Here is a 14,316-nt window from a genome sequence, read left to right on the forward strand (position 1 = left end):
AAAAAGTTGTTAGACTGATGCAATAATTAAAAATATTTGGTAATAAAAAATAATATTTAATAAATAAATAATTTTTTTTTTAATTTTTGTGGAAAATATTTTTTTTTTATTTTTGTGAAAAATAAAAAAAAAATAAATTTGTGTTAAAAGTAAAAATTTTTTGAATTTTTCTGAAAAAAATTTTTTTTAAAATTTTTGTGAAAATTAAAAAAATTATAAATTTGTGTCAAAAATATAAAATTTTTAAATTTGTGTAAAAAATAATTAATTTGAAATTTTTGTGAAATTTAGAAAATTTTTAAATTTGTGTAGGAAATAATTTTTTTTTTAAATTTTTGTGAAAGATAGAAAATTTTAAAATTTGTATGAAAAATATAAAATTTTTAAATTTTTGTGAAAAATAAAAAAAAAATTTTTGATTTTTTGTGAAAAATAAATTTTTTTTAAATTTTTGTGAAAATGAAAAAAATTATAAATTTGTGTCAAAAATATAAAATTTTTAAATATGTGTAAAAAATAATTAATTTTAAATTTTTGTGAAATTTAGAAAATTTTTAAATTTGTGTAAGAAATATTTTTTTTTTAAATTTTTGTGAAAGATAGAAAATTTTTAAATTTGTGTGAAAAATAAAAAAAAATTTTGAATTTTTGTGAAAAATAAAAATTTGTGTAAATTTCAATTCAAAATATTATTGTTAAAAATTTGAAAATTATTTTTTTGACAAAAAAAAAATTAAAAAATTGAAAAATATTTTTACTTATTGCTTCAGTTTGTTTTTGTTAAACATCTAAAATTGATCGATTAAAAAAATTGTCAAAAATTAAATTATAAATATTTTTTTAAAGGTATCGTCTTAATTTTATGCGTTTATTCTTAAAATCTAATGGAACGTTTCTTAAATATTAATAAAAATAATAAATTTCTATTTTTTTATATTAATTAATAATTAATTATTTTTTTATATAAATACCTTTTACACGGGTACAACGTTGAAATAATTCAGTCTGTCGATTTTTTTTAACGAGTAGTATTAAATATAACGAGTAGGTCACATTTTTTAAAGGAAACGTGTGTAAATTTAGTTTTTTTTTTTCAGTGAGTGTGTGATGTTCATGCCAGCCATTCTTTGAACAAATGGGCATTTTTCTCGTTATCTCACACTTGAAAGAAATCCGAAACGTTTTTCTGTGCATTTTCAGATTTTTCGCCGCTTTCAACACTCACGGGACTCGTTTTCTCACTGTGCAACCTTTCGTACGGATTTTCCGTGACTTTTAAATATCTCACAGACTCGTAATTGGGATCGGTATCGCTGCCCGTCAACGAACTCGCATCACACGGTCTCAGCAAATTATTTTCCGAAGATGTAAAGCTTTCCGTCGATGGCGTTGCGGTATTTTGAGCAATTGAGTTGGATTTGACTTCGTTTAAACTTGCGTACGGTGGATTTGTGAGACTTGAATAAAGATTTGACGTCGCATCATCGTCAACGGGTGCAACGACGACATTATTATTGATGTTCGTTTGTTTCTTTTCGCCAATTTTCGCGTAACCATCAAGCGGGGAGACTCCCAAATCATCATCTTCGTCATTTTGGGACCGATATTTATCCATAATTCGCGCATATCCGTCATCCACGGGTCTCAAAACTTCATAATTTGGATCGTAATCCGAGTTATTTGCTTGTTTCAAGATCTCGTATCCCGGATCAACAGCAACTGTCGACGGTTGAAGCAGTATTTCGTATCCCGGTTCCTCTTGAATTTCGATTTTTGTTGTTGTTAAACTACCAACAGGCGCTGACATCCTCGCATTTTGCTTCAAATCCGATTTTCGATGCTTTTCTGCGGGAATTGTTTCGTAACCCGGATCTCGTTGCGTGAAAGATCCCGTGCGATTGCGCTTCTTCTTGTCTATCGTCTCGTAATTGTTGTCGGAAGTGACGCTACTTTTGCCCGGAGATGCTGTCTCGTGTTTGTCAAAGTCGATGTTCATCTCTTTGGTAATATCGGGATCCGAAACATACATTTCGGGTACATTTCCGTTGTTTTCGGGTAAATTTGTGAAAAGTTTTGTCTTCTTCATCACTTTGGCGTACATGCCTTCAATGTCTTTCGAGGGACTTTTCTTTTTCGTGTCATGTTTGGGCGTTTCCATCTTTCCAATTCCAACGACGTTGCTCACTTCGATGACCGAAGCTGCCGAATTTCGTCCCGAAGTGACATTTGAACTGCCTGACGTCAAATTCGATGACGAAGTTTTATGGAGACTTTTTGGCGTCGGAGGTAAGGGAGAGTTTGCTTGACGTTTTTCGGGTTTTGGACTTCCAATGATGTATCCGAGAGAGCTGGAACAACTACTTGCGGATGCCTGACGTGAATGCATGTGAGTTTTTAAGCTGTCAATTGAGGGCGGAACGGGCGTTGGATTAACTTGAACGACAACCGCGTCGTTTTGCGACGAATTTTGCGTTATTTGAGCTTCTCGAGTCGTTGTCGAAGACGCAGGAACGTCTTGCGATTGCGGCACAACTTGATTTGTTGCATTAATTTCCACAGAAACCGTCATTTGACTCGGCGGTTGTATTTGAGCGTAAGTTTCGGATCCGCTTGTGTACAAATCAACGTGATTCGGATCATCGATGGCGGCATACATCTCATCCGAATCATCAGAAACTGTCGCGTAATGCGAATCACTCATTTCCCGACGTTTCCGTTGAGCATTTTGTTCGTTTGTCATGGCAATGATGTTAGCTAAAGGCTCACGGACACTAATACTCGTGTATCCCTTCGACGAATCTTGCGAATCTCCGCTGAAATGCAATTGGGGCGGATGAATGGGCGGCGTCATATAAGGCAAATCTTGACTTGCGGATACGCGACCTGCGATTGCTGATGCTGCGGGGATGGAATCTTGTCGATTGTCTTCCGTTTCGGGCAAATTTCCGTTTGATTGTCGTTGCGACGGCGAATTTTCGCCATCTGTCTCGTCTAAACTTTGATCTTGCAACATTTGTGAGCCAACTTGCGCATACGGATGTTCAGCACGTTTAACCTTATCATACGCATGAGGCGGCGAACGAACTCTCGCATATGGCGAACTAAAGTCATCGGCTTGACTGATGGAACTGTGTTGCGAAATACTTGTTTGTTTCTTCAAAGTTGATGCTAAAAACGGAAAAAAATTAAAATTTTCATCAAAAATTGTCCAAAAATGCGACTTACGACTCTTTTCGGGAGCTTTTTGCTGCATCTTATCCCCGACAGTCGCATATAAATCCGAATTATTATCCATTGCAGTGTCTCCGATCTCAGCTGGCAAATCAGGAAGACTTCTATGAGGAGCGTTCGTTACTCTAAATGATCAAAAAAGCAAAATTTAGATTGAAATTTTAAAGTTTTCATGCATTTACGACAAAAAACAAACAAAAAAACACCTTTTAATCTCATTGCTTTGAGTGCTATTATCATTTCCATGCAGTTTAAGTTCAATTACGTTATTTGCATTCGCATTCAGATTCGTATTCGATGCAAAATCGCCTTCGTCGAGCTTTTTTATCTTTACCATGCCCTCAACTCCGCTAAATTCGCTTCTGTAACGTCAAAAAGTCGAGGAAACACAAACATTAAAGCAAAAAAAAACACAAATCCAGACAAAAAACGATCGAAACGCACGACAAACGATGAATCATGCCGCAAAAAAGTCGTCATCACTTGACTTTTTTTCGTATTGAATGAATTTTACACACGTAAAATAGATCAAAAATCACAACAACTAACAAAAGAGAAGTGAATGCGAGACTTTCTCTATTTGTTCGTGTGTCGTGTCGATGTTTCGTCTCGTTTTTCTGTCTTTTCTACGCTAAAATGCTCCAAAAGTGCATGCCATTCACAATAAAAATGCAAAAATCATGCCAAAAACTTACTTTTGAGCTTTATTCCGACGACAACACAGACAATTTCCAATTAGCGTTATCATAATTCCCATTGCGACAATTGAGATGAAACAAATTAGCATGAATGAATCATCTGTTGCTATTTCCATAATAGTCTGCGATGCACTTTTACCGTATTCTTCGTCACTTTTGTTCATCAAGTTCGTCTTCGCTCTCGTTTTCTGTCCTTCTAATGTTTATTTTTTGCAACTTTGGCATTATTTTCATCGTCATCCATATTATGTGCACTTGCGACGCGTAACTCTTACGTTTCGTGTTTTGCGATGGAGCTCATGCCAGATGGATTTCCTGCAAGTCAACGAGATGGAGAGACACTTGACGGAGCGAATTGCACTTGAATTGACTTGAAATGCCGAGAAATTGTTACGAAATCGCAAAAAAGGTTTGGACCTGCCAATTTTTCTACACACACAGAGGTGACTAACGTAAATAATGGATTTCGATGTGAGGTTAGTAACGAGGATTTCTGAAATTTTTTGAATGTTATCAGTTATTATCGACCTCATATGAACAGAAATCATCTTTAGAATGAGTATTTATTCAATTTTTAAAAAATTAAAATTAAAAAAAAAAACATTTAAAAAAAAAAATTTTGAAAAAAACAAATTGTTTTAAAAACTTAAAATTCCTAAAAAAAGAATTTGAAAAAAAAAATTTCCTTTGACATAGTTTTGTTTTGAAAACTAAATCAAGAGAAAAACTATGTCAAAAACTGTGTCAAAGCCATTTTTTGTCAAATCTTGCTCCGAATGGATAAAAATTTATCAGAGGGCTCTAATTTATCATTTTTAATCATTTTATAACTCAAAACTGCCAAAAAATTGAAACTGAAAAAAAATTTTTTCTTTGACATAGTTTTGTTTTAAAAACTAAATCAAGAGAAAAACTATGTCAAAAACTGTGTCAAAGCCATTTTTTGTCAAATCTTGCTCCGAATGGATAAAAATTTATCAGAGGGCTCTAATTTATCATTTTTAATCATTTTTTAACTCAAAACTGCCAAAAAATTGAAACTGAAAAAAAAATTTTTTTCTTTGACATAGTTTTGTTTTAAAAACTAAATCAAGAGCAAAAAAACTGTGTCAAAGCCATTTTTTGTCAAATCTTGCTCCAAATGGATAAAAATTTATCAGAGGGCTCTAATTTATCATTTTTAATCATTTTTTAACTCAAAACTGCCAAAAAATTGAAACTGAAAAAATTTTTTTTCTTTGACATAGTTTTGTTTTAAAAACTAAATCAAGAGCAAAAAAACTGTGTCAAAAACTGTGTCAAAGCCATTTTTTGTCAAATCTTGCTCCGAATGGATAAAAATTTATCAGAGGGCTCTAATTTATCATTTTTAATCATTTTTTAACATAGTTTTGTTTTAAAAACTAAATCAAAAAAACTGTGTCAAAAACTGTGTCAAAGCCATTTTTTGTCAAATCTTGCTCCGAATGGATAAAAATTTATCAGAGGGCTCTAATTTATAATTTTTAATCATTTTTTAACTCAAAACTGCCAAAAAATTGAAACTGAAAAAAAATTTTTTCTTTGACATAGTTTTGTTTTAAAAACTAAATCAAGAGCAAAAAAACTGTGTCAAAAACTGTGTCAAAGCCATTTTTTGTCAAATCTTGCTCCGAATGGATAAAAATTTATCAGAGGGCTCTAATTTATCATTTTTAATCATTTTATAACTCAAAACTGCCAAAAAATTGAAACTGAAAAAAAATTTTTTCTTTGACATAGTTTTGTTTTAAAAACTAAATCAAGAGCAAAAAAACTGTGTCAAAAACTGTGTCAAAGCCATTTTTTGTCAAATCTTGCTCCAAATGGATAAAAATTTGTCAGAGGGCTCTAATTTATCATTTTTAATCATTTTTTAACTCAAAACTGCCAAAAAATTGAAACTGAAAAAAAATTTTTTCTTTGACATAGTTTTGTTTTAAAAACTAAATCAAGAGCAAAAAAACTGTGTCAAAAACTGTGTCAAAGCCATTTTTTGTCAAATCTTGCTCCGAATGGATAAAAATTTATCAGAGGGCTCTAATTTATCATTTTTAATCATTTTATAACTCAAAACTGCCAAAAAATTGAAACTGAAAAAAAATTTTTTCTTTGACATAGTTTTGTTTTAAAAACTAAATCAAGCTCTAATTTATCATTTTTAATCATTTTATAAATCAAGAGCAAAAAAACTGTGTCAAAAACTGTGTCAAAGCCATTTTTTGTCAAATCTTGCTCCAAATGGATAAAAATTTATCAGAGGGCTCTAATTTATCATTTTTAATCATTTTATAACTCAAAACTGCCAAAAAATTGAAACTGAAAAAAAATTTTTTCTTTGACATAGTTTTGTTTTAAAAACTAAATCAAGAGCAAAAAAACTGTGTCAAAAACTGTGTCAAAGCCATTTTTTGTCAAATCTTGCTCCAAATGGATAAAAATTTGTCAGAGGGCTCTAATTTATCATTTTTAATCATTTTATAACTCAAAACTGCCAAAAAATTGAAACTGAAAAAAAATTTTTTCTTTGACATAGTTTTGTTTTAAAAACTAAATCAAGAGCAAAAAAAACTGTGTCAAAAACTGTGTCAAAGCCATTTTTTGTCAAATCTTGCTCCAAATGGATAAAAATTTGTCAGAGGGCTCTAATTTATCATTTTTAATCATTTTATAACTCAAAACTGCCAAAAAATTGAAACTGAAAAAAAATTTTTTCTTTGACATAGTTTTGTTTTAAAAACTAAATCAAGAGCAAAAAAACTGTGTCAAAAACTGTGTCAAAGCCATTTTTTGTCAAATCTTGCTCCAAATGGATAAAAATTTGTCAGAGGGCTCTAATTTATCATTTTTAATCATTTTATAACTCAAAACTGCCAAAAAATTGAAACTGAAAAAAAATTTTTTCTTTGACATAGTTTTGTTTTAAAAACTAAATCAAGAGCAAAAAAACTGTGTCAAAAACTGTGTCAAAGCCATTTTTTGTCAAATCTTGCTCCAAATGGATAAAAATTTGTCAGAGGGCTCTAATTTATCATTTTTAATCATTTTTTAACTCAAAACTGCCAAAAAATTGAAACTGAAAAAAAATTTTTTCTTTGACATAGTTTTGTTTTAAAAACTAAATCAAGAGCAAAAAAACTGTGTCAAAAACTGTGTCAAAGCCATTTTTGTCAAATCTTGCTCCAAATGGATAAAAATTTGTCAGAGGGCTCTAATTTATCATTTTTAATCATTTTATAACTCAAAACTGCCAAAAAATTGAAACTGAAAAAAAATTTTTTCTTTGACATAGTTTTCTTTTAAAAACTAAATCAAGAGAAAAACTATGTCAAAAACTGTGTCAAAGCCATTTTTGTCAAAAATTTTTTTTTGATGAAAAACATTGTTCAGGGTAAGTTTCATGAGAAGGCGTTTTACAAAGAGATAAATTTTTTTTTCCAAATTTTCAAAAAAAAAAATTTTTTTTGATGAATTTTATTTCAGATTTTATTTAACAAAAAAAAAGTTTAAAACTAATAATCGATGCTCATATCAACATTATCGGAAGTTTGTGAAGCATTCGAGTCATCATCAAATCTAATGAGTTTTACGCAATTTAGCCGATTTGTGGGAGTTGATGTCTCATCAGCAGTCACCATACTCGTTTCTTTCGCTTGAATATCATCATACATGAGTCCTCCAACAAAATTATCACGTTCAATGAGATCTTCGATAACTTGCTTGAGAATTGTTGTTGTAACGACATCATCTCTCTTGAGCGACAAACTTTTGTGGAATGACTCAACCGCATCTTCTAAACGTCCCATCAGTGCCTGACAAAATCCGAATGCCGTATATGTGCTTGCTGACAACGGTTTGAGGATCAAAGCACGTCGATGAAACTCCAAAGCTTCTTCGTATTTCTTATTTTTGCGACAACAATGCCCGAGATTATTCAACAGAGGCTCCCAACGCGACGAAATCGATTCGCCATTCGTGTGCGCCATTTCCGTTACCATTCCCAAAGTTGTGCGAAAAATTTCTTCAGCACTTTCGTATAATTCGTATTCGAATTTGATGACTCCGAGTTCGAATAACACGAAAACATCCAACGGAGCAATGTTCATGGCTTGGAAAAAGAACTTTTCCGCCATTTCCAAGTTTTTCGTGAGGCCGCATTCGACTCCGATGTACAAAAGAGGCAAATGACATCCACGCATCAACTGTGTCGCCTTGAAATATGCCGCCATAGCTTGATCATGTTCGTTCTCTTTGGCGAAGGAATGTCCATATGCGAGCCAAGCAGGTCCAAATAAGCGATCTAACGATGTTGCCTTCGACAAATAACGTCGTGCTTGATCACTTTTCCCAATTAAATCGTAATAACAGCCAACGGCATACCAAGCAATCGCTTCATCGGGGTACAAATCGATCAAACGATGCGCCAAATAGAACAAAGCCGTTGTTTCTTTGAGTTCCATCAAACATTCGATCTTGACAGTAAGCGAACGTGTATGATAAATATCCCGTTTTAGGATGTCATCGATCACTTTTAACGATTTTTTGTATTCTCCATTGTAGAAAAGCTTCTCCGCTTGAGCTGACATCACGTCGACACTTTGGTTGAGGCGCGTTAATGCCGTCTGAAGACTTATTGCTGTCAACAAAGAACGTTTTGTGCTCTTTTTATGACTCGAAGCAGAATCTGGGGTACTTTTCGACACTTTCAAAAGACTATTATGGATCGAATACGATGGCGTACTCTTGAAATCTCCCAACATTTTGTTCGAATTGGGCGTTGCGACATTTGCTGATACCGGCGTGAAGCATTTCGCGTTACTTTTGATCGTCGAAGCCTTGGGATCTGTGACATTTCGACTGTTTTTCATCTTTTCCGTGAGTTCGTTGATGAGAGTTGTGCTCAATTTCTTCGCGACAGGCGTGATTTCGGCATTTGTTTGAGGCACGACCGAATCTGAGTACTTTTTGAGTTTGCTTTCGTACAATTTTCGCAGGATTTTGTCTTCGCCGTCGGCGCATTGTTCGATTATCGGAAGTTTATCGAGTAAAACTCGTTCTTCCCATGCCATAAGCATCTCATGTTGCACGAGAGCATCCAAAGCTTCGTAACAATGAACGGATTTTTGCAAAGCTTGAACGTAGGAATCCATTGCCAAGTTACGATTATCCATTGCTTCGAGGATTTTTCCTTTAATGTAACAAATTGAGGCCAGCAATTCCTAAAAACACATGAAAAATGTTAATTTTTAGTTCTAAAACTGACTCAAAAATTAAATTTTTTTTTAAATTAAGCAAATTTCATCTCAAAAAGGTCAAATTTAATGAGAAAAAGTAAATTTTTGGCTCCAAAGAAACAAATTTCATCTCAAAAAGGTCAAATTTAATGAGAAAAAGTAAATTTTTAGCTCCAAAGAGACAAATTTTATCTCAAAAAACTTAAAAATGGATAAAAACTCACATTTTTGTTCTCTTCATTCGCCGTCAAATGAATCAAAGTCCCTTCCTGCTCGACAGTTGTTGTTGTAAGTCCCAAATCTTCAATTTCTGCACTCATTAGAACATCTAATCCCTCTTGATATTCCTTCGCTTCGTACAAACACTCCGCCAAAAGGTACAAACACAACACATCTGACTTCTCAAATCCATAATATCGAATCAACGATGCTGCTCGATGATATTCCTTCAACAAAAACATACATTGTGCTTGCCAATAGACATCTTTTACTTCAAAATTCGACAATGCCGAAGCTTTTTCCGCCCAAAATAATGCCGTTTTGTGTCGTCTCTACAAAAAAATTCAATTAAAATTCGAAATTCAACCGAAAATGAGGAAAAACTTACAACTTGAATGTAATTCTGAACTAATTTGCGATAACTTTCAATGTCAATGCGCGACTTTTCCGACATTTCGTTGTCTTCAACGTCTTTCGCAGCTTCCGCAGTCATTTTCTCTGTGCTCCTATTATGTGCCCTGTTCCGTCTGCGTTTTCGTGGTATCTTGAGGCTCGTGTTTGTCGCTTCCGAATCACTTGAGAAGAGGAAAATTCTTTGCTTTCCCGTGAATTGCGTTTGTTTTGACCGGTTTTTATCCAAATGCACAATTTTTCGCTTCTAAAAGTCGCCCAATGCACATTCGGTAACGAGAATTGTTTTCGTGTTCGTGTTTTTCGTGCTTTCGGAAGAATTTCTTATAAGATTTTGAGTTTTGCAGCAACAATCAACGATAGAGAGCGGTGAAGACAGAGGCAAAATGGGAACGTTTGAGGAAATTCTTGACGAGATTTGTGAGATGCTGTCCTGTTATAGCGGCAGGGATAAGGTAATTTGTTTACTTTTGATATCGTTGATAAGGAATTGGGTGAAATTCTTGAACTTTGTTCTTTTTATCGAATTTCATTGTGTTCGAATTTTAAATTTGCTCATGAAAAAATGAATACGTGTCATCGTCAAAGGGCTTTTTATCTAATTTTTAAGTCACTTTCACTTTCGCCAACAATAAAATTCTTCAATGTCACGAAGAACCGGTTGAGAATTTTGCTTCCGTGTTCTTGATCTATTTAAGAATTTACGCAAATATTGATTTTTGTTTTGTTTTTGCAGGTGATTCGAACTTTATGTTACGCTGCGAAACTCGCTTCTGTGATGAATGCGGAAAAACATCCCGATGCGGCGAACAAATTGAAGATTTTCAGCTCAAAAATGTCACAAACGAGAGCGACACTGAGGTTGTTTGACGATTTACCGATGCTCCAATGCACGCTGCAATACGGATGGGGAAAACACGAGCCAGATCGAACTTTGTCTGTGATAGGCGTTCTCTCGAACATTTTTGATACGATTTATTATCCCATCGATAAGATCTGCTGGTTGGCAGAATACAAATTGCTTCATGTAGAAAATCCGACGTTATGGGATACTTTGAGTTCGCTGTTTTGGTTGATGTCGAATTATTTGAGTTTGATAAAGTAAGAAAAAATGTATTTAAAAATTTTCTTGAAAAAATTAATTTTTTTTAACATTTTGCTTTAAAAAATTATAAAATTTTCTAAAAATCATAAATTTTTAAAAGAATTTTTTTTGAAAAAAGTCACATTTTATCAAAATATTTTATTTATGAAAAATATTCTAAAAATATTTTTTTAAAAAATTTCATGAAAAAATTTTTTTTTTGAAAAATTTCACATTTTATCAAAATATTTTAATTATGAAAAATACTCAAAAAATATTTTTTTTATGAATAATATTCAAAAAATATTTTTTTAAAAAATTTCTTGAAAAAAAAACTTTTTTTAAAAAAATTTTTTCAAAAAAAACTTTTTTTTAAATGAACGAATTTTACAATCTTTAAAAATTTTTAATAAAAATTAACTTTTGAAAAATTTTACATTTTATCAAAATATTTCATAAAAAAATATTCCAAAAAATAATTCTTTTGTCAAAATTTAAAAAAAATTCATAAAAAAATTTTGAAAGAAAATTAACTTATGATATTTAAAAATAAAAAAAAAATTTTATTTTTAAGTGAAATTAATTTTATAAGACTTAAAAATGTCTAAAAATTAAGATTTATCTCAAAAATTTTTTTTCTCAAGAAAAAAAAAATATATATAAAATCTTAAACTTACCTTTCATTAATTTTTAAATTTTTCTTTTCTTTCAGAACATGGCGTTTCATGCAGTTAACACAAAACCACAAAAAATGTCTCAGCAACGGACATTCCTCATCCGCGGAGAAAGAAGTCAAAATCGCATTTAGCAAAGTTCAAGCACAAAAAGAGTTCCTCCAAAAAATTTCCATGATAAGAAATTGCATCGACATCATTCACGCCGGATCGACACTTCCAAAAGGATTATTATGGGGCGGAAAAATCCCCGCATGGCAAGTTGCGTTTATCGGAACACTTTCTAGTCTCTTGGGAATGTATCAATTCCTCGCCAAACGACGATTGGCCAAATCGTAAACCGAAAAAAAATTATTCCATGATGTGTTGTGACATTGTAAATTTTTAGAGACATTTTTTTTGAATTGGATATTTAAACGATATTTATAAAAAAATTTAACCAGGTGTTGGTTAGGAATTAATTATTTTAATTTAAGACTTTGAATGTAAAACTACATTTTGTATAGCAATGACGAATAAAGTTCAAAAGAAAAAAACAATTTTTGGTATACTTGTTTATTGATTGATTTTCAGCCGTTATGAGATTTTCTGCACTTTTTGGTATACATTGAATTATATTTTTATTATAATTATATTTAACTAATAGGTACCTTAAATGCTGAACTTCTTACGTCATAATGTTGTAATATATATTATTTTTGATTATCTTCATTTGCCTCATTTTGCGTCATTTAAAATTATTTTTTGAGATTTTTTTTTAAGTTCTCGCAAATTTTTTGTATATACTTTATTGTTTCATACATTATATATAAATAAATTCATGTTCGTACCTAAATAACGTCGTTTTATTATTATTTATTATAAAGGTACGCTTTTTATTATTTATGATTTGCAATTCAGGATAAAATCACGAGTATAAGCTTAAAAATATTTTTTTTTGTATATCTTGTATAATACTTTTATTATTATCATATATATTAATAATAATAATATTAATATTTTTTTAATAAATGCGATATATTATATATATTTTACTTATTGTTTTTGGTTATGCGCTGTATTGTCTTGATTGCAATAATATTTATATATCTTTTGAATTATTTTATTAATAATAATCATAATATGCAACTTTTTTTTGTCTATTTTTATCATTAAGTGAACTAACACGATTGTTGTAAATATTTTTTTTTGTGTTTTGTATATTTATTTTATTATGTTATTTAATTATTAAACAATAATTAGTAAAGCTGCGGAGAAAATTAATTTTTTCTATATTATATGCATTTCAAAAATAATAAATTTTTAAGATTTTTTTCTTCAAAAATTTTACATTTTATCAAAATATTTTATGAAAAATATTCAAATTAAAAATTATAAAAAAAATCATAAAAAATTTTGAAACAAAATTAAATTGTGATATTCGCAAAATTAAAAAAAATTAAAAAAAAAATTAAAAAAATTTTGAAAATTTTGCAAAACAGATCAAATAAATTTCCAAAAATTATAATTTTTTGAATTTTGTTTTGAAAAATAATTTTTTTCATAATATATGAAAATTAAAATTTTCGTCAAAACTTAAAAAAAAAAAATTAAAAAAAATTCTTTTGAAAAATAATTAGGTGTAAATAAAAAATTTTTATAAAAATTTATTATATTATTATTATATATTATGATAAATTTATTATATTATTATATATATATAATATATAATATAATATTATATATTAGTATTATATAAATATAATATAGAAAAAATTAAATTTGTCCGTCACATAATAATAATGAAGAATAATTTTAATATATACTTATATATGTTATGTACGAATAAATAGTGTGTGATGTAAGTTTAATTTAAGCAAGAAGCGTCTTTTCTTTATTTGGTTTCATATACATATTGTTTTTTATTGATTGTTTATTATTTATTTATTTATAAAAATAAGCAGAACTTTGTGATTGTATCAAAGGTGAGTAAGTATTTTGTTTTGGTAAGTTATTGTTTTATAAATTTTTTTATGGAAATAGAACCGTTGTGTTCCATTTTGTGACAAAGCGAAAGGAAATTAAAGAGAATTAAATTTTTAAAAAAATATATATAAAAATCTTTCTTTTTTTTCAAATAAAAACTGAAGTTAAAAATGTTTCATATTTAAAAATTGAGTATAAAATTCATCTTGACTAATATATATGTTTATAACACTGGTTGTTTATTTAATTGTTAACAATAAAAGATTAAAAATAGGAATTGCACTAATAATTAATGAGCAATAAGGAAAAATTCGTCTATCTAAAAACTTGAACAATTTATAATTTTTAATTTGTGTGTTAAAATTGAGTTAAAATCACAATTTAAAAGGTTTCATTGTATATTAAAAATATTAATCTAATTTAAGTAAAGAGACGTGACAGGAGTATTTTTACTTTTTTATCTTTTATTTAAAATATCATTTAAAATTATCATGGAAGTAACTTTTTTTAACGATCAGAAAACATCAATATAACAACATCGTAAAATTTAACATTAACGATTAAAAAACACGAGTACTCGATCGTCGATCATCATCATCATCATCTATAAAAGGTATAAAATATGGTTGGTCATTAATTGCTGTGAATATTTTTTTTTGTGTTTTTTTTAGGCAGACAGGCGTTTGATTTTTTATACATGCGATTTTTTTTATCAAATATTGCGAACACACATAATTTAATGCACAAGATAAAAGTTTAGGTTAAAATTTTTTTTGGTAGAT

General features: G+C 29.9%; 3 protein-coding genes across 4 annotated transcripts; 1 reads left to right on the forward strand and 2 right to left on the reverse strand.

Moving 5' to 3' along the window:
- Positions 1 to 890: 890 nt before the first annotated feature.
- LOC134834091 (uncharacterized) lies at positions 891 to 4,353 on the reverse strand. 2 transcript variants are annotated; one of them, XM_063848632.1, is made up of 4 exons: positions 3,927 to 4,353; positions 3,438 to 3,593; positions 3,226 to 3,356; positions 891 to 3,168 (listed from the first exon to the last, which is right to left on the reverse strand). In XM_063848632.1, exons 1-4 carry the CDS (start codon positions 4,091 to 4,093, stop codon positions 1,157 to 1,159), a joined length of 2,466 nt encoding a protein of 821 aa, XP_063704702.1. In that variant the 5' UTR covers positions 4,094 to 4,353; the 3' UTR covers positions 891 to 1,156. The 2 variants fall into 2 exon arrangements, with proteins under 2 accessions (XP_063704702.1, XP_063704704.1); XM_063848634.1 differs by lacking the exon at positions 3,438 to 3,593.
- A 3,067-nt stretch (positions 4,354 to 7,420) lies between these two features.
- On the reverse strand, positions 7,421 to 10,015 carry LOC134833673 (cell division cycle protein 16 homolog). Its single transcript, XM_063848080.1, has 3 exons — positions 9,789 to 10,015; positions 9,406 to 9,732; positions 7,421 to 9,166 (listed from the first exon to the last, which is right to left on the reverse strand). The coding sequence occupies exons 1-3, from the start codon at positions 9,891 to 9,893 to the stop codon at positions 7,460 to 7,462; spliced, it is 2,139 nt and encodes a 712-aa protein (XP_063704150.1). The 5' UTR covers positions 9,894 to 10,015; the 3' UTR covers positions 7,421 to 7,459.
- A 78-nt stretch (positions 10,016 to 10,093) lies between these two features.
- Positions 10,094 to 12,079, forward strand: LOC134834620 (peroxisomal membrane protein 11C). Its single transcript, XM_063849352.1, has 3 exons — positions 10,094 to 10,266; positions 10,548 to 10,912; positions 11,608 to 12,079. The coding sequence occupies exons 1-3, from the start codon at positions 10,198 to 10,200 to the stop codon at positions 11,906 to 11,908; spliced, it is 735 nt and encodes a 244-aa protein (XP_063705422.1). The 5' UTR covers positions 10,094 to 10,197; the 3' UTR covers positions 11,909 to 12,079.
- Positions 12,080 to 14,316: the final 2,237 nt, after the last annotated feature.

This window comes from Culicoides brevitarsis, chromosome 3, assembly GCF_036172545.1.
Source record: "Culicoides brevitarsis isolate CSIRO-B50_1 chromosome 3, AGI_CSIRO_Cbre_v1, whole genome shotgun sequence".
NCBI lineage: Eukaryota > Metazoa > Arthropoda > Insecta > Diptera > Ceratopogonidae > Culicoides > Culicoides brevitarsis.